The sequence below is a fragment of the Macrobrachium rosenbergii genome, chromosome 49 (assembly GCF_040412425.1).
Source record: "Macrobrachium rosenbergii isolate ZJJX-2024 chromosome 49, ASM4041242v1, whole genome shotgun sequence".
Taxonomy (NCBI): Eukaryota; Metazoa; Arthropoda; class Malacostraca; order Decapoda; family Palaemonidae; genus Macrobrachium; species Macrobrachium rosenbergii.
The window spans coordinates 8,037,892-8,062,907 of NC_089789.1; the positions used below are offsets into that span (position 1 = coordinate 8,037,892).

At 39.4% G+C, this 25,016-nt stretch overlaps 2 protein-coding genes across 9 annotated transcripts in view; both read right to left on the reverse strand.

Annotated features, from left to right (window-relative positions):
- Positions 1 to 21,580, reverse strand: part of LOC136832061 (uncharacterized) — a 59,570-nt gene extending 37,990 nt beyond the window's left edge. For 2 of the 8 annotated variants that reach the window (XM_067092613.1, XM_067092612.1), the window contains exons 1-6: positions 20,934 to 21,094; positions 15,937 to 15,995; positions 14,955 to 15,051; positions 13,590 to 13,678; positions 10,879 to 10,947; positions 6,800 to 6,942 (exon numbers count right to left, since the gene is read on the reverse strand). In XM_067092613.1, the coding sequence (XP_066948714.1) occupies positions 6,800 to 6,942; positions 10,879 to 10,947; positions 13,590 to 13,678; positions 14,955 to 15,051; positions 15,937 to 15,984 (446 nt within the window). In that variant the 5' untranslated portion in view covers positions 15,985 to 15,995; positions 20,934 to 21,094. Of the gene's footprint in view, positions 1 to 6,696; positions 6,943 to 10,878; positions 10,948 to 13,589; positions 13,679 to 14,954; positions 15,052 to 15,936; positions 15,996 to 20,933 lie in introns of those variants that run through there. The other 6 variants (XM_067092611.1, XM_067092610.1, XM_067092608.1 and 3 more) reach the window with 6 other exon arrangements.
- A 2,064-nt stretch (positions 21,581 to 23,644) lies between these two features.
- LOC136832331 (zinc finger BED domain-containing protein 5-like) lies at positions 23,645 to 24,211 on the reverse strand. Its single transcript, XM_067093239.1, has one exon. The coding sequence runs from the start codon at positions 24,209 to 24,211 to the stop codon at positions 23,645 to 23,647; it is 567 nt and encodes a 188-aa protein (XP_066949340.1).
- Positions 24,212 to 25,016: the final 805 nt, after the last annotated feature.

Consider the following 25,016-nt stretch of genomic DNA (forward strand, 5'->3'; position numbering starts at 1 on the left):
GTTTTGATAGAGTATGGTAGAAAACGTAAGAAAGGGAAGAACGTAAGTGAACGGAGGATCGTAAGTTGTGTGATAGGGGTGTGAGTGCCAAAGTGAAAATGAGTGATAAAGCGTGTATCCACGGATGAATGGGATGGTATGAATAGAACGTATAATATGTTTGATATAACTGAGTTGACTGAACGTGTAGGGGTGAGCGAAACCAAAGAGTAAGAGAGAAGGGAGCAGTGATAGACGAGTGATTGAAAGCATGAATGAATCGTTGCAAGAATTGGAAAGGTCAATGAGCGAATGGGATGGGTTAGTTGAAGAACCATGGGGGAGGTATTTAAGGAACGAAAGTTAGAGGGTATAGATGAGATTGTGGATGAAATTGAGAGTGGTAATAGTGAAGAAGATAGCGTGAATCTGAGAGAAATGGAGGAGAAAATGTAAATCTGAATGTTGCTGGAAGAGAGAGAAGTCTGAGAGAATGATTGCGTGCACACAGACAGCGATCTAGAGGACCTAAAGTGAGCATCCGTGGGTGTTGGGTCGGCGATTTGAAAGAGGTGTGTGAAGGTGTTGGTTGGGAAATGCTAAAAAGGGGAGAAATATAGAGGATGAATAAATTTGTTTGTGGCCAATTAGCATTTCCCAACGTTTTTTGTGAGAGAGAGAGAGAGAGAGAGAGAGAGAGAGAGAGAGAGAGAGAGAGAGAGAGAGAGAGAGAGAGAGAGAGAAGTGAAATTGTTGTTGTGAGTGGTTGTGAGTTGTTGGAGTTCGTTTTACATGGCTGTCTGTCTGTCTGTCGGGAGTTTTTCGTTTTTAGGGAAGTCTTGGGCAGTTGAGGTCCAACCTTGAAAGTGAACGGGAGTTCGTCTGTTTTTTTTGGGACCACATTAATGGTTCATGTGTCTCTTTTTTTGTTGGTTCGTTGTTGGTGGAGGGTCGGTTTAAGTTTTTTGTTTCGTGGTTGTGTGCTGTGATTGGCGACCGTGGACCTTATCCATCTCCAGCAACCGAAGATCAGGGTGAGTGTTGCGTGTTTGGTTGTTTGTGGGTGTGAATTCCGCCACAGTGGAAGTGATGGAAGTGCGGCTGTCTGAGAAGATCTTTCCTCTCTGGAAGGAAACCGGAACATCTATCAGTAAATCGAGAAGGTCCAATTGAACCAAGGTCTTTGAGGCCAGAAAGGGCAAATCAACGTCATCTCGGCGTTGTAGGAGTTCCCTGAGTTTCATCAACACTTGTTGAATCATTCCGAACGGAGGGAATGCATATGTTTGCATGTCGTTCCAAGAATGCAACATGGCGTCCGTCCCCGAACGACATGGGATCTTCTACAGGGAAGAAGTATACTGGGAGGTGAAAGTTTAGTCTCGTCCAACAGGTCTATGGTTGCTGGCCATTTCTTCAATAGAAGTTGAACTTCCTCCTGCACTAGCATCCATTCCCCCTTAGAACCTCTTGGATCGGTTTAGGGCGTCCGCCAAAACGTTGAGTTTTCCGACACGGCGGAGGAACAGAGTAGTCCTGTGGCACTTGCACCAGCGGAGAATTCTCCGGCAACTTGATTCAAAATTTCGCGATTTTGTCCCCCTCCTTCTTGAGGTATGACCAGTGCAAGTTACGTTGTCGCAAAAGAGCGCTACCGTGCTGTTGCTTAACTGATCTGCGAAGCAACTTCCTCTTCTGACTGCTCGTAGTTCTCTGTGGTTGATGGACTCCTCCGATCCAGATTCATCCAAAGGCCTCTGGCCTGACATTCTCCAGGGTTGCTCCCCCAACCTGATCCGAGGCATCTGTGTACAGATGGAAATCTGGAATGGGGAGTCCAATCTTCGCCGATGGTCAGATGATATTCTTCTGACCACCACCAGATCCTTCAGGCAAGAATCGTCCCAGACTATGAACGCGTTCTCTTCCCGAAAGTCCCAGCGATTCCCCTGAGACATGCCTGAAGAGAACATCTGGCAGAATAGACCCTGGAATTAGGAGAGAGAGAGGAGGCCATCCTGCCCCAGCAAGCTCTTCCATAGGCTCAGGTTGCGCTCTGTTCAATCTGAATGTTTCTAGTTGGCTCAGAATTGCAAAACTGGTTTCCTCCGTCGGAAAGCCCTCAAACGACATACCTGAATCGTTATTCCTAAATACGTTTTGTCTGAGCTGGAATCAAAGAACTCTTTTCTAAGTTGATGCGTATTCCCAACTTTTGACACAAATCCAGTAAGAAGTCCCTCGCCTGCAAAACTTCCTCTACTGACGAAGCCTGAACTAACCAATTGTCGAGGTATCGCCTCATCCTGAAACCCCGACGATGCATTATCTCTGAAATAGGAGACATCACCCTCGTAAAGACTTGAGGTGCTGTGGTCAGACCGAAGCAGAGGACTCTGAACTGAAATGTTCCAGTTGGACCCGAGAATCGAAGGAAATTCCGAGATTCGGATGGACCGAACCTGGAGATAAGGCGCCCTGAGGTCCACTGAAATCATCCAGTCGCTCTCCGGACCGACCGTAGCACCGACTGAGAGTTTCCATATGCAACCGGGGAGATGATGAACCGTTGAGACTCGAGAGATCTATGATGGGTCTCCAAGATCCTCCCGACTTTGGAGCCACAAAAAATCCGACTGTAAAAACCTGGGAAGAAGGAGCAGGTTCTAATGCCCCCTATTTCCAAGAGGGCTCGGACTTCTGCTGCTAACGCTATTCCCCTGATGGAGGAAGGGGAATAACTGGGAAGATGAACCGGTGAGCTGGATAGGGGAGGAAGAGAATGAAAAGGGACTCTGTACCCCCTCCTTAACACCTCCACTACCCAACTCTCCGCGCCATACTCCTTCAAGGTTTCCCAGAATGGAGCTAGGCAACCTCCTACCGGTGCAGACAAGGGAAGTGTCTCCTATTTCCGAAAACCCTTCTTAAGGACAGAAGGTTTCAGATCTGAAGCAGAAGCTGAAGTCTTGGATGAGAAGCGGACTTTCTTAGGGACCTGGTTGGTGATTTGGAATGTCCGTTTGGCTGGATGATGTCATCCTGGAACCTCTCGAGATCTAGAGGACTGTGCTGCCACTCGAATCATGGCTTGCTGTGACTCGACAGCTGAAGAAGAGGAATAAAAATTTAGCATCGACGCTTGTTCTTCCTCCTGAAAAGACTGTTGCTGAGCGCCAAGGTGCTCAACAGAGCCCTTTGTGAATATCTGGATAATGCGGAGGTAGATGGTTCAGAAAGAAATCCCTCCTTTTCTTACTGAAGAAGGTCGCATAAATGTGAAATGTTTGCCTGATAGGCCACTCCCATTGACACCGAAACATGAGGTGGTCGAACAAAACCGGGTCCGAGGGAGAATAACCGTCCTGTTTAAGGAACCCCATTAAACCAGATAACATCCATCGAATGGGACAGAGCCTCCGACTGAGTACGAAAAGTGTCTTCCAAAATACCCGGCTTCTCGCCGCGGACAGAAACCAAACGATTCAAGAAGGGACCTAGATAGAAGAGCTTCCACTGATTCATTAAGAGGGACCCTAACACCCGCGAAGGGTTACCCGCAACCTTGTAAAACCCCTTACGAGAAGGAAGCAAGGTGGAATCCTGCCTACCCGACCCAATTAAAGCCGCTAACCTAACGTCCGCCTCCCTCAATGCCTGCTCGACACCGCCAAACCAAACTAGATTCTTTGGTGCTTTAGCCACCACTGGTTTCGTCGCAAACAGTGACTCAAACATTGCCTGATTAGGTTGAAAAGGTTCTTCCGGAGCCTTGGACTGTGGGTAAAGAGCATGAATGAAGTCCACCATCCGCTTGTATTCGTTCTCATTCGCTGAAGGAGAACAGGCTTCCGGTACCGGATCCTCTTCCTCGCAAGAGAAATCCTTATCAGAAAGATCCGACCGAGTCGAGACAGGAACAGAGACAGGCTGACCCCTAGAAAACGCTGGATCAGTTAACCCGGAACACGAAATACCTGAGTGCGCAAGACGAACACCTGGGGAATCAGCCGCAATGTTGCGGGCAGCCGAGAAGGGTTGCGCAAAACCTGCACTCTCCAACAACGGTGGAGCTACGCTTGAGCCAGACACACCTGGGCGAACCACGCCCACCTCAGAAAACGGAGAAGCCGCAATACTCGCCAACCCCGAACTAGGCTGAATAACAGAAGCATGCGGATGAGGAATCGCAGCAGCAGACACTCCGCTATTTGCGGAAGCAGAACAAGGTGGGAAAAACTCCTGCTGACCAAACCAACCCGAACCTACAAAACCGTCCTAACCGGAGGAACAGAGACACCTGTTGGAAAGGTAGAGAAGGGAGGTACAGTAGGAGGGAAAAGAGAAGAAGCCACACTCGGGGTAACCACCGGAGACCCTGCCAATGACGTCATACATGTAGAGAACGCACCAGACGGGCCGGAGCTCTCGGGAGTTTCACATGGGAAATTGCGAGGTGCCGAACCCGAAGCGATTGTGGATGATAGGTTACCAGTAAACCTAGCTACGGAGTGATTGTTGAGACTACCGGGCCGAAACATTGAATACGGGAACAGTCGCACTGCCAGATGCCGCAGCAACTAGCTCCGGAGGATGAGAAAAAGTCATATGATTTGTGGAAGATTGTCCGAAGGCAAGTCCGTTAATGGTAGAGAGCTCGGATGAGCGAGAGAAGAAACCGAAAGTCTCCCCGAAATGGAAGGTTGAGAAAAAGCCATAGAAGATTTTGAAACCATAGGGGAAGAGATGTCTGTGGATACAGAAGAGGCCATAGATTTTAAGGAAAGAAAATAGACCAATTCTGTTCCCCCCTGATAATCCTGTAAAGCATCATTTGTGAATTCAGGTAGATTTTTCAAAACATACTCAAAAATGTTGGAAAACCCAATATTAAAACAATTTCTGACCAAAGATCTGTAGCCTTTAGAGTCCCAACAGATCAGCATTATACTCTGCAATGTTCAGCAATTGATCTATTGAATTGGACTCTGAAAGGGACGAAGGTTTGTCCCGAGGGGGAAACAGAAACTTAGAAGAAGAGGAGAAAGGGATACTTTCCACCCTATCCACACCAGAAGAGCTAGGAACCAAAATTGAATCATCCTCTACCGATTTCGCAACCTTTTGTTGCAGAGAGCCCACTGCGGGAAAAAGAACCGCTGTTGGATCCAACAAGGGAGCCGCAACCTTAATGACACCTGACTCCGACTGCATCTTCAACCTATCTTCCTGATTTTCTACTACCGTCCTATCTCTAACTGTCTGCGTCAATCATAAATTAGATTTTACCTTAGGACTTACGTTACCAGGGTGAAAGGGGAAATCTGCTGCTGACACTGCCTGCTCTGCGCCGGGGGGGGCCGGTAGATCCTACCTTTGAGGTTTGCGGTTCTCCATGACCCCCGGCACCCGTTAGGGCTGGTTCTAGAACAGGCAGGGGAGCTGAAAAAGAGTGATTAGGTTCTGTGTCCCTATTAACTTTTTTCTGATCTTCTATCTCTGTTAGTTTTGACATGAAACTTGAAAACAAACTAGATATGCTGGCTGACAATTTGTCTTCTAATTTCCTAAATAATTCTGACTCTAAAGCCTTTTTGTCAAAACCCTGAGTCTCTACCGCTGAGTCTTTACGTTTACTCTTAGAAGCTAATGATTTCCTATACTTGAGATAATCTTCCATCTGTGTTGTCGACCATGACCTACACTCGTCACATCGCAATGTGACGCTACATTGTACCTTCCTGCAATTTATGCACAACAAATGTCTGTTGCTTTTAAGGGTACTCATCCTTTTCTTGCAGGCGGTGCACGAACGATGGACTGCAGTTTCTCCAGCGGTAGTGATCTCCGTCGTCACGGCAGAAGCAGATGTGGAAGCAGAGGAGTTGTCCAAGGGTGGTGTCTTATCCATTTTATCCATTTCAAAATCCAAGCCAGGCCAAGTCAAAACGGGAGAGAAGGTCCAAAAATCCAGAGAAAGAACAATCCAGGAGAGAAGGGGGCGATCAAAACCAGTCCAAGTCGTTATCCAATCCAAAAAAAAAAACGAAAATAAGGAGGTCGGGCTTATAACCAAAAATTCGCCTGATGTAGGACAAGTCCTAGCAGCACGGCGAACAAAAAGCAATTGTGGTTCTCGGCCATACACAGCCGGGACTTGCAGCAGCGTTGCCAACGGTACGCTAGGCAACTCATTTGACAGAATTTTCCTGTAAGCGTTGGTAACGCTGACAGTTAATTACCCACTTAGTGGGTAATGAGTTGGGGATATAGTTCAGGCTGGTAGGTAACCAGGGCTAATTCAGGTGTTCAGGGAGTGTATTGCAATAATTGGGTTTAACGGTGCCGCAAGTCCAGAATGACATAACCCAAACCTGACATAACCCCAGAGACTGCCTGTAATGGATGATAGTAGGATGAGAGAAGAATGTACATTTGTGGCTCTCATGTATTTCACATTATGAAGAGCACTACAATGGCCTCTATTTCAGTTTGACAGTCATGTGATTTTAATTTTCTTAAAATCATATTTTGTGCTGGATATTTTCTCAATTCACTACTGTATATATTTTCCACAAATGATGATGAAATTCTTTCAATTCTGATAGCAATTAATCTTATACTAAAGCATTTATCTAAACAGCAAATAAAATTCTTGCTGTCCTAGACAACACTGGGCAAAATTTACTTTGAATTGTCAAAAAGATGACTGAACTTGAAATTAGCTACTTCCTAACTGTTATATGAAATGAACAATAAGTTGAACATGAAATGAACAATAAGTTGAACAATGTGTAAAGAAAAAAACCAATTTACATACTTACCAAGGACCGGGTGTTTTCCCTGGTCAATTTTATTTTCCAGACTGCCTGGTGGATATACACCTCTTAGGGCATTCAGAGGCTTGAGTTTCAGTTCAACCTTTTTATTAGCCTGTTTTGAACCTACAATATGCTGCCTTACCTGAAAATATATGTTATCACAACTTCCATTTGACCTTCTGCACAAGTATTTATATACATAACTGCTTTTTTCTAATCTTTATACAGGAGTTATATTGTGCTTTTTACACATTATCTCTGGACATACACCTGTTTACTGCTCCCATTATATGAAAGAAATCAAAGTGCTATATATGACTAGAAATTAAATCAATATAAAATTACTGTACCATGTTTTGATACATATCTTATATTGTGCTCACAACCAACTGAGAGCTTTAAAAAGTCATGATGATTCCCTTATTCTTAGTAAGAAAGATCCTCACTGAGTTAAGACTCCTACTAATTTTCATAGAATAGGTATGTTGTTAAAATTCACAACTATGAAGTCTGAAATATTGTTCTTTCACTTCCTCTTCTACATTAAATTCACCCTAGAATAAACGTACTTTTGCCCAATCAGAAAAGAGAAGGGAAGACCTCAAAAGACACTACCTTTTATAAGTACATATACATAAGTTCACCAATTTTGTAAATTTTTATTTTTCCTGAGTATATATAAGCCTTTTATGTAGGAGTACTCCCACGTACAAGCTATAATTGGTCAGAGAAACACAGTATAGTACCAAGGTAGTTAACTGTTGGAAGTGGGTGAGTGGAAGGAAACCCAAATTGCCGGTAGTCACTAAGCACTTTTTCCTTCAGGATCAGGGACTAAGCAGGGTAACTGAGGTGGGATTATGATAAAAGACTCTGGTTTATATACATAGGAAAAATAAAAATTACTTTAAAAACTTGTTAATTGTTCCTACTGGGATACAAACCATTGCCACTACATGGGAGACTCACTCCTTTGGTGAGAGGATAGTCTCTCAACTAACTAGCGAGTTGCATCTCCACCTCTGAAATACCATACTCCTGGTCATGACATGAACAGAGAAGCAATGACTCCTGTAAACTCTAATACAATTTTACATAGGGATGCAAGACTGATAGAGTCCAGAGCCAGTGTGAGATGTAGCTGAACTCTAGCTATAAGAAAATTTTGGAGAACCAACAGCACCCCTAATGACAAGGTGGAAGGCAGCCAGTATCTGGGTCAATCATAAATTGCTGGGTTCAACTAATAGCATTACTAAGCCCTCTTATTAAAAGGGAGAGTAGAGAAAGTCACACTCATGAGCAGAAGTTCTAAGATACAATGCCCAGTAATGAAGCCTGCCTGCATCGTGGTATGTTCAGCATGTACTGATCCTGAATGCCACCTTGCAGAAAAAGAAAGGAAGTGGGGGGGGGACCAGTCACTTACCCTTTCAACCTCTAACCTTATGCAAAATGCCATATAGGCTCAATACTTTTTTTATCCAAGAACAGCTTCGAGACTACACAGCCAGTTGAGCAGCCACCACAGGTTCTAAGGATAAGGATCCAAGGACTTTAGGGCAACATCCCAGGGGTAAAATGAGGTAAAGTTAAAGACACTTTCCCTCATTATCTGTGTACCAAAATGTTCTCCAAACAGCTACGAAAATCCCTGGCTTTGTGTGCTGTTGCCCAAACAGGATAAACATCCTCTACACAGGATGAACTGTATGTCCACTGAAAACTTCATGATACCATAAAAATATAAATTTTCACAAAATTTATTCTTTGGATGCTTCACTACTGTTAAAGATAGCTTATATCTCCTCACCTATTGGTGCAGAGATACAAGCTATCTTTAACAGTAGGTAATATTCAACCTAAATAAAATGGTATTCTGGACACTACCTCATGACTGCAGGTACTACAAAGACTTATTTATTATCAAATAGTTTGCCAGATTACTGAGCTTATTCATCTACCTCTGACAAGGCTGGCCAAAGGGATTTGACTTTATCTATGATAAGGTTTAGATGTTTATTGTATTACAGCTTTCTTGAAAATTTAATGATTGGGTTTACTGAAAACGATGAAACTTCTGAAAATATTTGTGTTCCAAAAGCCTGATAGTTGTCAACTGTATTTTGGACATTCACACAAAAAATGTTTAACTGTCAGTTACTCTATAGTCTATATATATTGTGACTGTATCTTGTGGGCTATTCATCATCTATCCACAGGTCAAACTTGAGTGACCAATTTTAATATGAGTCAGACTTACTTGTATCATTCGTTTAAATGGATTCCATATTCCAACACTACGCTTGATCGGTTTTGTAATGCTACTAAAGTTAATTATTCCCTATATTCTCCCATATATTTATTACGATGAGTTTTAGAGGTGTTATATAATCACTAACAGGAATATTTGTGTGTGATCTTCTTGGTACTTGCAGCTTTGGCTGCTTTACTGGTTTCCTCATTTCCTTTAATGGTTACATGGACAGAAATCCAATATATTTCTACAGTTTTACCATATTCATATTATTTGTATTATTTGTGAAGTGAAAATTTAAGTGTTAGGCAAGGGTATTTTTTAAATTATGTATTTTTTTTTATTATAATTTTGAAAGGTTTTTTCAACACTTATTCTTGCTAAAATTAAAAGTTTCTCTACCAGTATATCTCTTAATAATTATAATACCTGATCCTACTGTACACAATTCTGCCGTAAAAACAGAACCATTGTTAGGCAAGGAAAATTGGTATGCTTTGTGGGTGATACGGCTGCAAATATCTAACCATAAATTGCTTTTCAAGTTGGGTTTTTTCATAAACATTATTTTACTCATTTGTCAGACCCTAAATGTCTGTCACAGCTGTTTAAGATTACACAAAGTGATTAAATGATTCAGTTACCTACCTGGGAAGGAGGGAACCACATGTGCATGCACTAACCTACTTGAGCTAACCGATACCCAACTGGCATTTACATGTAACAGACTACATGAAATGAATGGGTTTTTTATGAAAATTACATGATAACCTTAGTGTCAATTACTGCCCTGGTTTTCGAATCTATTTTGTTCAAGAAACCAAATAATTTTTTCTATGGATCCACTGTTTAGTCAAATCTCATAATGAACCCAAAAATAGAGTCCATTCCTACGACTGAACTTAGTTCTTACTTGACAGGCAGGATAATCAAGAGTTGTGGTTTCATCTTCCCAACTTTTAAATTTTAAGAATAATTTAATCATATATTTAATGCTACCAGTTCATCATTATCACTAAACCTCTTTCAATATCTATGTTCACAAAACTCCAAACCTTACACAAACACCATTCTCATCATTATATCAGCTTTACCATTCATTTATCTGTTCCCCACAATAACACATCTTTTTCCACACCATACAAATAGCCTTCCTGTTCCCATCCATTCTTTGCAACGGCCATACCACCATCCCTAATGCTGCTTTGGTTTGTATATTCTGATTAGAATATAACTATTGGAACCATCTGGCTCTTTAAGCACCTTCCAAGCTTTAGGGGCTAAACAGTAACCCATATCACCCTTGATGCATGTAAAAATAAACAGACCCATTGTCAAATAGACCTAAGGATGTTTCTCAGCATTTTAGACGATGAAAAACTCAACCCTTACATCCTGAACATCATCTGTCAGACACTACAACTTGCAGTGTTCTTTGCAGCATCCCTTCTGCCCCAGTTACACTGCTTTCTAGCTTCTACCTTTTGTCCAATCCCTTTGGTCTCTTCCTAATTAGCTGTCCACCTTCAACAGCTTTGCATTGCTCCAGTTTTGACTTCTTCAGAAACAAATTCATCAGGAGAGCCTCTAAGTCTAGAAATGGAACTTAAGTGCTTATTAAACTAATTTATATAATAATAAATTTTCATTTCAACTCAAGGTCATATACATGGAATATACAAAGCAGAGATAATAACATGCACACAATCTAAATACATGAGATAACATGATAAAAAGTAATCATGTAGAGGATTTCTTCTTATCAAAGGGAAAAAAATGAAAACATACAATTTGGTGCTTTACCTCACTGAATTTACTTACTTTTTTGTGGGATTTTCCATTTTCGTGTGAAGAAAGTGTATCATACGAAGACAAATATACATTGCATGTCTGAAATATATAGAAATGATTCATCTGAGAAACATTTTGATACTGTAAATTGAATGAATGCCAGACCTAGATCATGTTGTTCCCTAGGCTTTACTTATACACTTGGGGCTTTGATCTAAGACAATAGTTATTAGTAGTTTGTAATTTCTTACAAAATTAATTTTTTCAAATAAATACAGTAACATCTCAACTTAATGGACTTCTGTACTTATCAGCTACATTATTATTATTATTTTGCTTTGCTATCATTTTAGATGTTATGCATTTTTAATAAATTTCTTATATTGAAAGTAAAGTGTAAATTACAGGTTAGCTTAGGTTACAAATCATGTAGCATTGCTGTTCGCTGTAAGATTTCTACAAAATATTCAAGTGCAGGCTATAATACAGGGTCTTTGGTACTTAACAGACTTTGTTATTTACCAGAAAGCCAGATCCCCAAAGTGTCTAAGTTGAGGTTACAAGTAACCCATATTGTGGTCACAAATCAGAGGCTATAATTCCTCTGCAACAATGAAAAAAGAGGGCAATCATCACTGTTCATGCCTGGGTAGAACCTCAGATACTGAGCTGTAATCGGAGTCAGTACTGCGCTATCTGATCTGTGATCTCAAAGAAACAGCGGGGTTAGTAGGTGGATGCATTAATAATAAGCACCAGTACAGTAACTGGTTTGTATGAAAAACTAATTTAGTTTAAAAAAAAATCATATTTACTTCACAACAGACCCACTGTAATCCTATGATTAGCCCAAATCATAATTCTGGTGGGAAAGATCACACTGGTAAAACTCCTCAGACTAGCCAATGGGCACCTGTAAAATTGGCCTGAAAGCACCTTCAGATTGATGCACCAGTAATATTTGGAAGTTGGTACTTGGTACTTAAAACTCTAATCTCAGTTATGGTGTGCATCTCCAGCTTCATGCCTGAGGGTAGTACAGCCCTGTACTGCCATATGGTCCTCTGGGGAGTGACTGCAGAGGCAAAAACTCTCATAGCATCTAGGACCCCAGGTAAGCTTTATTATTTCTGAAATATACAACTACAGAATGGCAGGAAAAACTTGGTCAAAGAATGCAACTAGAACAGTATGAAAAATTTTTGTAATAATAATCTTAGTGTAATTTACTAAAGAAAACAAAAGCAGCTTAGGTATAGAAGAAAACACTTTGTAACATTCCTAACCAACTCCTCCACCTCCAGTGGATAACTACAATCATGACAATGAAATTATGAGCACTTAAAATTTGCACATCAAAACAAAAATCTGTAGGTTAATAACGTAATTATTTAAAAGTTTGTATACTAATTTACAATAAGATGCCATCGTTTAAGTAAATAAAGTTACATACATGACTGTGCCTTAGTTATGTTAAAAGTCAACATGTAAGGCTAGCCCATGGCCCAACCACTCTCTCCCTCCCTCTCTCATACAGTATTTTTACTGATGTTTCTTGAAAACAGTACAGAACAGCACTGTACTCAATAAGGTAATGTGTTACATACTTATATTTTTCATTGTGTGGCTGTACATCCTGGTATTCACCGTATGAAGGTAAACTACGCACTAACTGTGCGTCTCTCTCTCTCTCAATTTTTTTTCACAAAGAATTTTGTGTTTTTTCTTATGAAAGAATAACCTAGAGAGAGAGAGAGAAAATGATGCCAAAATCACAATAAGTGCATTGTTTCAGTGCATTTGTGTTTGCTGTCTAATGCATCAGTGTGTGTATTGATGTACGGATTTAAGCACTCTTTTAAGATGTTAGGAAGTATCTTTTTTATAAGAATGATGAAATGATTGTTCAGATACATTTATAACATTTTAAACTGGCCAATTCATATAACCAGCAGCCCTTTGTTCCTACGGTGCTAGATATGATGGATTTTACTGTAGTAATAGCCACTGCCTCCATTTTCACCGACCTGTAAGAGAATCTTGTGTGGTCTCTTCAACTTGAACACAAAGATGCCATCAAATGCCCAATACTTCTTTGAGACCTGCATGAAAGACAGATTTGTTTGGCTGCACATCAAGCATAATGGCAGCTCTTTAATCATTCCCTACAGACAACTTCAAGAACCACAAAGTCAGACTTGTTGAATTCTTGCATCATATGAAGTTACAAAGGTCTAAAAAGACTAGTGTCTCTTGGGCCTTCAAATACCACAAACATGGGTTAATCTTAATAGGTTTGTGGTGATATTAATGCACTGATAAACTGTATTTTATAAAGAAAATATTACATGAGAAAAGCACAGGTCTTTTTAAGGAGAAAATCGGATTACTAATATTGCAGATGTTTACAAACAAGGACTTTGCAATACGTAACTTAGCTTCACACAATGTCTGACAATAGGATAATATTGATTAATGAGTAGAATCTTGTAACCTAACCAGTTACCAAGATGAGGAGTGCCTATGAAAAAACTTTAATTTTGCATACCATACTGAATGATCCCAATGAAAAACGTTTATTTATAGTTGCAACAGCCACCAAAACTATATGCTTTGTCATAAATGAAATGAAAGCCCCCAATCATGGTGTTATGGGAATAAAAATATCAGTGTACTTTGACAAATAATGAAATTCCTTACTCACAGGGTTATGATGAAAACACAAAAATGAGGAAACTTACCATACAGTTTATTACAAGTCTTCTTGTACTCAGACTGTCAGTGTACTCAACTTGATAATCACTTCCACTTACTGAGTTGTATAAAACATCTGTAATAGGAATTAGGCTTAAAACATGTCAGGCTTTCCCTTTCTAAGAGTACATATATGTACAATATTCTCTCCACTCTCTTCTTCCTTGTGCACTTTCTAACAAAATTCTCATCTCATCCAGCTTTCCCTCCTACCCCTTCTATTCGATCAAGCCCTCCCAGTTGCATCTACATTTCAGTCGCAACAAACACATTACTGTACAATATTTGTAACTGACCCACATTCATGGTCTTCAAATGTCCAGTGCATCAACTCTTCCCAAAATAAAAGCCATACTCCTTCAACTTTTCATCTTTTGCCTTATTAATACTTTCTCTGATAATCAAGATATAACTTTTTCAACATGCATAAAATTGTCATTTCCCTGTTCTTTTGCTTATATTGTATTTGTATATATTGTACTGTATGAAAACTATTATTTACATTTTACAAATACCCTAACTATCATGACCAATACAATAATTATACATGAAGATACAGTTTGTATCCTGAAGCTTACAATATACTATAATAGATTTGATGCTGATAGTTATTTGTCAATATATTTTTGATAAAATTTTAATTATATTAACTCTTTTGCTTATGAGCCTATTAAACAATTAAATCTGTGGGAAGTGGCAGTACCTTGAGCGGTAGGTGTAAAAATGTTTTTTGCTAAAAGATGCGTACGCCAACAATTTTCGAGGTAGAAGCTCAATTTGGTTTCATTTTGCATCTGAATTACTTTTCTATACAATGGCACAAAAAATCCCCCCAAATTACTTTTATGTAGGTGGCACATTGAGTATAAATTACCATACAAGAAAGTTTTGCACTTTCCCCAGACAAAAATTGCCCCCCCCCCCTACAAAAACTAATAAAATCTTAATTTTTTATCCATGACACACCCAGATAAATTACCTAGTTATTGCAATGAAAAAAGTTGTAATTACAGTAACGAAAATATGAAAAATGAATAACAAAGTAGCATCAGGTTTTCTGTAACAGAAGTAATAGTAACCCATGCATGAAACACACTGTACCTGTTTTGTTCAAAGATGTGTACCTCTGACAACTTACAAGGCAGACTGCTCATTTTATTTCATTTGGCAGCTGAATGATTGCTCTATACAATGGCATGAAAAAGTCCCCAAAATAAGTTTATGTGGGTAAAAAAAAAAAAAGACTATAATTTACGATTGCTATTTACCTTATGCTCTTTTATTTTAATTCAAATAAAAACCGATTTCACTATAAAATTACTCAAAATAAAACCATTCATCACCTGACATACCTAATGCTCCTTGAAGCTCAATAATGTTATCCTGAATCATGTCCACAGTCCAAAAGTCTTTGAGACGAGACATTTCCATTACATCTCTAGCCTCATCCTGCAAAACATGAGTCAGAGGATTTACATTACAATACAACATCTATATTTCACCACTTCTTACAGTAATCTAACCAAACCTGAAATATTTTCTACAAAAAATTGCTCCTGTCAAAAATGAATGCTGTTCTGTACCAATAAAATACTACTATACTCAAACAAATCATTCCTTCAGAGATAGGAACAAAGGGAAGATCTTATTACTAATATACTAAAACAAATCCCTCCTTCAGACATAGGAACAAGGGGAAGATCTTAGAAATTTTATTCTACTATGGTTAGTGCATATGATAACCAAAGAAATTGAGAGAACACACTACAATTTCACATCAAGACTCTACAAGAGTTTGGGGTGCTCAGTAATTTCATTTTACCCTATACTGTACATAACAGTTTTATTGCCTAGTCTAGCTTAAAATACAAATAGACCTACTGCTCTACAAGTAAATTTAATGACGCTGCAAAAGCAAAGCTCATCAGTGCAGATGCCCACCCTGGTAGTGTTGGCATTCATCTGTTTCCATTCTTGGAAATAATACCTAGGGAAGTGCTTGATCTGGCTATTTAAGCCCATGGCTCTCAATAAGGAAAGCATCCCAGTTTGGAAAAGATTGAGAAGTAAAGAATAAAATATGAATGAGAAATAACCCACATTAAAAAGCTAAATTGCAAAAACAAAAGATAACACTGTCAAAAGAATAAACCAAATAACAAACTATGACGTGAGCCTGCTCAAAGAAAACATACTTGCACCAAGTTTGAATAGATATTGCAGTGACTGGATTTTACCATGTAATTACATTCCAGTAATTAAAACATTCTTCCTAACAACCTAAATGAGTCCTTACAACCAATAATTGCAACAATAAAACTACAGCCTACTTACCCTAGTCAACACTACAGTTCTACAGGAATGTTTGTGGCTTTCAGCCATTGTGGTTTGATCTGCAAGAAAATTACAGTTCATCCAATTAAAATCTTTCAGTTTTGGTATAACTGAATATCCTGAATAAACATAAAGCAAAAACTGCAATAATGCTAATACAAACAAAAATCACTTAAGCTGTAACAACTGTACAGTACTGGGCAATATCATGAATATCAGATGATGAAGTCTACGTGTTAAGCTGCAGCTAAAATTGCACTATAACTGGCTTTACATTGAATAAAACGTTTGACCACTGTAAGGGCACATCTCTTTTAAGGGAGTTGATTTCTTTTTATTTGGTAGTACAGTACATAAGTACAAGTACAACAGATTTAGTCTGACTAAAAAGAAACTCCTTTACTGTATTAAAAAGCACCACCTACTTGCTACAGCTGAATGCTTTAATGAAAAACTTTAGCACTGCAGAATTTTTCCATTTTTCCAATGATTAAACATCATTTACCACAGACAGCCACAAGGCTACAGGATTCTGAAAATAACTGTTGATAGTACCGGGTGTTTCGAAATTAGAGGGCCCCCCCCCCTCCACAGGACAAATGGAAAGTTATGAAGTTTTCTGCTATAGCCTATCTCCAAGTATATTATTTTAAGTTTCTATTAAGCTATTTTTCATTTTACATTTCTTGTATTTTCAGACTGAGTGACGGAGTTAGATACAGCCATGGCTAACGACTCGGAGGAAATCAGATGGATTGACCGAATCCAGGCTATAACCTTCAGAGAGGCCAGGGATGCTGGAGCATCCTTCATTTCACATTCCTGGATAGCTAGATACATTGAAAGAGATGAATCCCTTGTTAAAAGAAACTGAAACAAAAATCCATATGACTGTCATCGCGAAAAGAATGAGAATCTTGGAAGGCCTGAAGTCCTTTCTCAGGAGTCAAAAGACATCATAGCTGAGGCAGTGGGTAGACCAGGAAAGTCTTCACATAAATTGGCGCTTGAACTAGAAACAAAAAGGGGAAAGAACAGAAGTTATAGTGCTGTATATCGTGAGTTGAAAAAACCTGGTATCAAGCCATTTCATGTTATCAGCAAGCCCAACATCACTCAGCAACAGAGAGAAGAACATGCATGATTTTGTGGTTCATTTCTTAAAGATTGGGATGAAGCTGACTTTCTCCATGTTGCCGCATCAGATGAATTCTTCATTTACACAGTCAGGAAGCCAAATCATATAAATGACATCATTTGGGCTGCAAAGTTGGATAATATCAGCGATGACGTGCGCTATCGCCAAGTTGTGAAATTTCCTGAATGTTTGGGAATTTTTCTCTGTTTCACAGCCAAACGGTTAATGTGGATCATCAAAGAAAAAGGACAGTCATGGAATGGCAAATACTTCAGAGAAACTGTGCTTACTGGTGGAGCATTTCCTTTCCTCAAAGATCCTGTAAATGTGTTATCTGTTTAGGAAGCCACATTTTTGCATGATAAGGCACCATGTTTCAAGGCTCCTCAGACACAGGAGCTGCTCCAAACAGTGGTATCGATTTCTTTTCGTCAAGTGAATTTCCAGGTAGCTCCCCTGACCTTAACGTGTGTGAAAACATTGGTAGTATCTTAAAGGATCGTGTTGAAGCGCGCACAGTGAACTATGATGGTCTACCAAGCCTCGACGACCTGCAGAGAGAGGTGACCGAAGTGCTCAGGGAAATGGAGTTTGAGTCTCACTTTTTTGCGATTTGCTGAAATCATACCCCTCAAGAACGCAGGCTGTGGTACAGGCAGATGGAGGCCACACAAAATATTAAATACCCAGAGGGAAACTTAAATAAATACCTGTCCTGAATTACTTTTGTTTTTGTCCATATCAGTTTTAGTTTATGCTGTAGAGGGGGGGAGCTCTAATTTCGAAACACCCTGTATATGGACTAGTATAGACTAGGCTACAAGTAGATCTTCTGTTCCAGTTGCTAGACTAAACTGTGCCGAACAGAGGGCCATAAGAACATTTTTTTTTATAAATACTGAAGGGCAAATGCAATCTAGGCTAACAGGGATATGCATTCCATCCCCATTCCCCTTAATATACAGTAATATCAAAACAACCATTGTTTAATGGGATTACAGTACACAAGAAGCACTTAACACAGAAATAGTTTACATGGCAAAATCATTACAATCATACACAGAAAAGGCCTTTATCATCAGAACAAGGTTATGCACATTCTACCAACTCTTCTCTAACAGGCTGCTTTAGAGGGACTGCAATCTCTTCCTGGAAAAAAATTGGCTGTGCGTGACCTCACCTGTCAATGAATGCATGTATTATTAGCAGTCAAAAAAATGGTATTATTTCACTTATGGACATTAATTGCTTTCAACATAAAATATAGGTTTTTCTGTTGTATTATGATGTGATTTGAATGATTTTGAGTTTATTTCCATCGCAAATGAATACTTATCCTTCCCCGGCAAATAATATACTGTATACAAAATTAATAAAATTACGACTTGTCAGAATAACCCCCTCTCCATAGCTAATGGCAAAACTGTGTTTACTGATTGCAGTTTTGCCGTGTTAAATGGAAGAGAAGTATTTCTGACAAATCATAATTTTATTAATTTTGTATACAGGATCCCGGGGGAAAAATAAGTATTCATTTGCAAAATAAACCTCAAAATCATGTAAATCACATCATAATACAACAGAAAAACCTATATTTATGTTGATTAATCATAAGTGAAATAATACCAAAAAAATTTCCTATCACATGTTGCAAACCATGTGATATAAGTACTATACTTTGTTCTGATAATTTACTATAGGCCTATGCTTCAACCATATATAGAGGAGCAAGGGCAATCTAGGCTAACACAGTTATGCATTCCATCTCCATTCCCCTCAATATGCTGTTTCATGGGATTACGCAGGAAGCACTTACCACAGAAATGGTTTACATAAGAAAAAATAGTTTTATAATACAATTTGCTGACAGAATGCTAACATTACATTAAATTAGGCCTACACCCAAAATGCATTAATCACTTGGACCTAAGAAAGGTTTGTCAGCACTTTAATGAGATTTTACTCTTAAGAGATCAATTCGCCATTATATTCTAATTAGCTGTAGGTCCCGTTGCTAAGTAACCAATTGGTTCTTAGCCACGTAAAATAAGTCTAATCCTTCGGGCCAGCCCTAGGAGAGCTGTTAATCAGCTCAGTGGTCTGGTAAAACTAAGGTATACTTAACTTTAATATTCTACTGAAAATATTAACCAATGGCTAAGCTGGAATTGCAAACCATCCATTTTAGTTTTCTGTAAAAGAAAACATTATAGAGAAGGCTATTTGTCTGTCCATCCGTATTTTTCTGTCCGCCCTCATATGTTAAAAACTACTAAGGCAAGAGGGCTGCAAACTGCTATGTTGACCATCCACCCTCCAGTCATCAAACATACCAAATTGCAGCCCTCTAGCCTCAGTAGTTATTTTATTTACGGTTAAGGTTAACCATGGATCGTGCATCCGGCACTGCTATAAGTGCCAACAACACAGGCCACCAGCAGGGTGTGGCAGAGTTCATGGCCATGGGCTGAGAGTTTCATACAGCATTACAGGCTGGACAGAAAACTCGACTGTGCCAAAGAAACTTTGGAGCATTTTTTACTACATGCGAAACCACAGTTACTGGACAAGTATGCCAATTTTTGCATAGGTCTGCTACAGCCTAGTCTCCTAGGTAGGCCTAGGCCTGCTAACCACTACCTGTTAGTAGTTTCAATTTAAACCATTAGGCCTATTCAGTGGCGTTGCTCTGAGGGGGGCCAGGGCACCCAAGTGGAAATTCCTTTTGTAGCTAGGGTTAAAAGTGGAAATTCCTTTTGTAGCTAAACTTTAACCCTTCCAGTATTTGATACATATGCACACAGCGAGAGTTGAAAATTTATTGAAAATTGAGCTCTAATACTATTACTAATACTATTATTTTCCTTCATTCGCATGGATATATATATTCAAGAATAGTATATTGTACTAATTACAGAATTGGTACATTAGTTTTGTGTAATTTTCTTGGCGCCCCCCCACAAATGTCGTGACCCTAACTAGGCATCCCCACTCATGAATGCCTGCTACGCCGCTGGGTCTATTGTTTTTCGGACTTGAAATTACAATTTCCCTGTGCTTTAAACGGTTCTCACGTCCGGTTAGGCTAGTCTGCAAATGACCCCACGAACCAGACATACTTCACCTAACCTAGGGTATCAAGTCCTTACCACAGTACATAGGCCTATTGCCCTAGTTTGAAAACGTTCAACGAACTGTATCTCAATGAGAATTAGGCCTACCAATGGTAATTCACTTGTTTTGCAGTCTCCACCTCCCAAACGCCCTGCTTTCCCGCTGTGATCCATAATATTGTCTTTGGATAAAAGGTTGGGGTCCACTAGGCCTACCCCTAAAAATACTCGTAATTCTATATATTAGCTCCGCGCCTGTTTTTACCTTTTCAACTGTTTTTTTCTGCACTTTTAGGGGTTCTGATACTGGCGGTGCATCTGTTTGTTGTCGGCCAAATGGAATGTCCCTTCGCCGTGTTTAGTACTGGCCAGGGGGGGTTCGGTACCCATACGTTAACAAGTTATTGCACCTGCCGGACGGGATAGGAACCGTTCGAAACAGACGTATCCGTGCTCTGTCTCGTGAAGATCCCGTAAGGAAACCCCTTGTTGGATGGACTTCAGGGGTTAATTACAGGTCAATTTGGCTCGAGCGCCAAAAATGAAAGGTAAATTCATAATTAGCAACCAAAAAACTGTAGAAAAAGCCAAGTTATAGCGCCGTCGGCTGCGCGGAGCTACTGTGTAGTTCTCACGAAACGACTGTCAGAAAATGTTCCGAGTACACAGGCCTAATAAAACATGGGAAAATCGCTTATTTTCAGTCCAAAATGCAACAGGCCTAATGGTTAAAAGTAGGATGGTACCTGGCTTCTAAACAATATTCACATTGGGGTGCTTCTTCACTTCTACAGTCAAATATAGGCATAAATAAGCCCTTGAATGTCTTGAAATCAACTACCGCGAAACATGCTTACCAACGGTAACCGAAGAGGCGGAACACCTGTCACAGATAAGGTGCTACAGGTGACTAATGTAACGTTTCAGAATCAGAAACCAAGACACCAACAATGGCTGGTTGGTGTTGTTGTGTCGGAGAGATGCCAAAAGTTGCCAGATAGAAAATATTAAATTATTGACAACTCTACGAAAAACTGTCATTGATGCTATGTTTCAGTAAGAATTTAATTGCTCTAATTAGATTAGATATTAATGGAATCATTTGCTACTTGTTTTCGTTCATAGCGAAAACGTTGCATAAATAAAATTCGTGTCGTCACATTTACTCGTGCTTGTCTTCATCTTTCAAATTATGTTTTCCCGGACCTCGTGCATTCCTTTGTCGTAGTCTTACGAGGCCCATAGACGTTACGATCGCCGGATCCGGTCGTCTGTACCGGAAGTAAACCTCACTGTCTATATGGTGGTCTCCTCCGACCAAAAGTGGGCGGAGTCCGTGGTCCTCTCCGACCAGCTCGCAACCTGCCGTTGCCAGGCTCGTGGCTTCCGTTTTAGTTCAGGTGGCCCGAAGCCTCCAACATCTAAGGCGTGATCTTAAGATTGCTTCACTTTCAACTAGACGCTGAAAGAGTAACATGGCAGCTACGTCGGCAGATGAGTTCTTGGAGGAGTTTATCGAACGTCGCAGGAAAGCGAAATGAGGCTTATGATAAACTAGTTTGAAAATTACAGGAGAACGATGAAATATATATGGTTGGAGAAGAGAAATTAATGATCTCATGCTTATTTTTTTAATGAATTGAAACTTTACCCTGGTGACTGGTTTAATTACCGGAGAATGGACGAGCAGAACGACATGGAATTATTATATGTGGTCTCCCCTCTTATAGAAAGAAAAAAACACACTTGTATGGAAACAACCAATATCACTGTACGAGAGATTGCTGGCCACACTTCGCTTCTGCGGCACTAGTCGTTCCTTGGGGCATATAATCCCACAGACATGTAAAGCAACTATTCAAGTTACATGCAACTCGAGTTTGCAAAAGGTAAAAAGTAACTACATTGCATACACAGCATCCTGCTTAGTCTAGTGGTATATAGTCTAGTATACAGTAGGCCTGTGATCCGTTAAAGCAGAATAGGCCAAGTAAGAGTAAAATTTTCAACTTTTTTTACACATTTTTCATTATTTATACGAGGAAAATTGAAATATTATTGAAAATATTATCATAAACTTTTATGTACGGAAAATAACGTAATTTAAACAATAGCACTAATACATACTTAGGCTACATATACACACATACATGTGTGTATGTATGTATGTATTAATGCTATTGTTTATATTATATTATTTTCCGTACATAAAAGTTTATGATAATATTTTCAATAATATTTCAATTTTCCTCGTATAAATAAAAAATTTTACTCTTACTTGGCTACAGAAACGAGGTTTAAGGGCCTTTTCTGCTTTAACGGATCATAGACCTACTGTACACTAGACTATGCAGGATGCTGTGTATGCAGCATAGTTACTTTTTACCTTTTACAAACTCGAGTTGCATAACTTGAATAATTGCTTTACATGTCTCTGGGATTATATGCCCCTAAGGAACGACTAGTGGCGCAGATGCGGAGTGTGGCCAGCAACCTCTCGTACAGTGATATTGGTCGTCTCATACAAGTGTGTTTTTTTTTATTTTTATAATAGGGGTGCCCACATATAATACTTCCATGTCGGTCTGCTCGTCCATTCTCCGGTAATTAAACCAGTCACCAGGGTAAAGTTTCAATTCATTAAATAAACAAGCGTGAGATCATTCATTTCTCTTCTTCAACCATAGTTTAATCTAGGTTCTCCTTTTTCGCTGGGGTTTTCCAAGTTCTGCTGCAAGAGCGCAGTCTGTGGTGTCATTACTGAGCGAAGCGGACGTGACTTTCCTCGACCAGGTTTCCGCAAAAGTGAAGTGAATCCGAGCGTCTATGGCAATGGTTCCCAACCTTTTTTGTCCCGTTCCCCCTTTTCCAGTCACTTTTTCACCTGTGGACCCCTACAGCGAAATAGGTTAGGCCAGCAAAATTAATAAATGATTTTTTCTGCAAAAAATTAATATATTCATGTAAAATGCCTTGCATTGTTATGCTGATTAAGCTGTAGGCCTGTTTATATGAAATCAGAAAACATTCCGTTCAGCACTTTTTATTTAAGTAAAATATATAGGAAAAGTGTTATGTTAATGTTGTTATAGTTGTAGGTACGAGTATTGTACGCAAAAACTATCTTTATAATACTTGCCCTATTTTTGAGCTTGCAAGCACATGTATGAATAAAAAAAATCACAAAACCTGTATGAACAAAACACATGTATGAATAACTGTATGAATAAAACACAAAAAATTCACAAAAACAGCAGTGAATGAAACTTTTCATTGGTTAACAAAGTATGTCACTTTATATTTCTCAATGAGACTTTTGTGGTTGTTTTTGAGCAACCAGCTCATGAATCCTTGGTTCAGTGGCAGCCAGTGCACATCTCAAGTCATCGTCCACAGACAGCTTGTTCCTTGATTTTGTTTGTATTGCAAGTAATGAAGAAAGCCCACTTTTGCACAGTTAGGTTGAAGCAAAAGGCAAAGGAACTTGGACTGCCAAATCACTTATTTTTGGATATGATTCCATCACTGAACACCAGAAGCTGGACAAGGAGTTTGACTGGAACACATCCTTGGCTGTTGAATCGTGGATAAGCTCAATGAACTCTTCTTGTGCGTCTTCTAACACATCATCAACCTGACATAAGAACGGATTTTTTGCTAATCCGGCATGCTGAGGGCTTAAGTCAGAAAAGTAACGGCGAAATTCATCATCTAGCTGAGACAAGTGATCCATGATTTCCTTGGACAAGGTGCTTGAAAACTGACCATGAGCAAGAACTTCATTCAATGATGGAAACATCATAAATTTTCCTACACTCACTCTCTTCTTATATAGCTCCAGTTTGACCAAAAATGCATGTACTGAGTCACATTGGCTGAGCAAGTTTGAATCCTTTCCTTGGAGTCTCAAGTTCAGCTGGTTGAAGATTTCAAATATGTCCACAAGATAAGCAAGGCGGAGCTCAAAGTGCTCTGATTTCAATATCTCCAACAGGCCACATTTTTCCTGTACATCAAGAAACATTTCAACCCTATAAAACACTCCCCGATGTGCTTAAACTCGTCTAATGTTAGTCTAAATACAATTAAAAGTAAGTCCCCAGTAATGAACAGGTTAATGAAGTGGCTCTGACATGTTGACAAATTTCCATTGCTTCATTTCAAAGATACCTCAATTCTGCATATATTTAATCATAGTTAGGCATAACAAAATGATTAAAAAGCAAAGTATAACTCACGATTCCAGTAAAAAAGTGGCGAAAGTCTGACAGTGATGCAGGCGTTCCTACTGTACAGCCGTAAGCGACTTATCATCCTGTCTGGTTCGTGTTTGTTTAGAAAAAACGTTTGGCTGCTCATGATTGCGTTTGGATACCAGCAATGGCTGCAGCTTCGGTCCGTTAAACTGATTAGTGATTTTCATTTATATAAGCATCTTCCCTTTATAATAGCTGCATTACTATAAATAGCAATATGGATTAATTATTGCACTTACTATTGCCATAATAAAATAAAGGTTATTTATTAATTTTCTCTCTCTTATTCATATATCACGTATATTCATTACACTCGTCATTTTAGGAGGCAATAAATCTTCCTGTCATCTCTATGGACCCCTTGAAATTCTTCCATGGACCCCTGGTTGGGAACCACTCGTCTATAGGTAACGCGGATACCGGAGTTAGTTTTCTTGAAATAGCTTGACCTGCGGTGCCTACTTGTTTTTAAATATGCCTAACTTTATTTTATGGTTTTTCACTTGCTGAATAGAATGTCTGCAGGTGTTAAATGGCTGTTCTTTTTAAATTTATCAGTAGTTGGTAGCTACA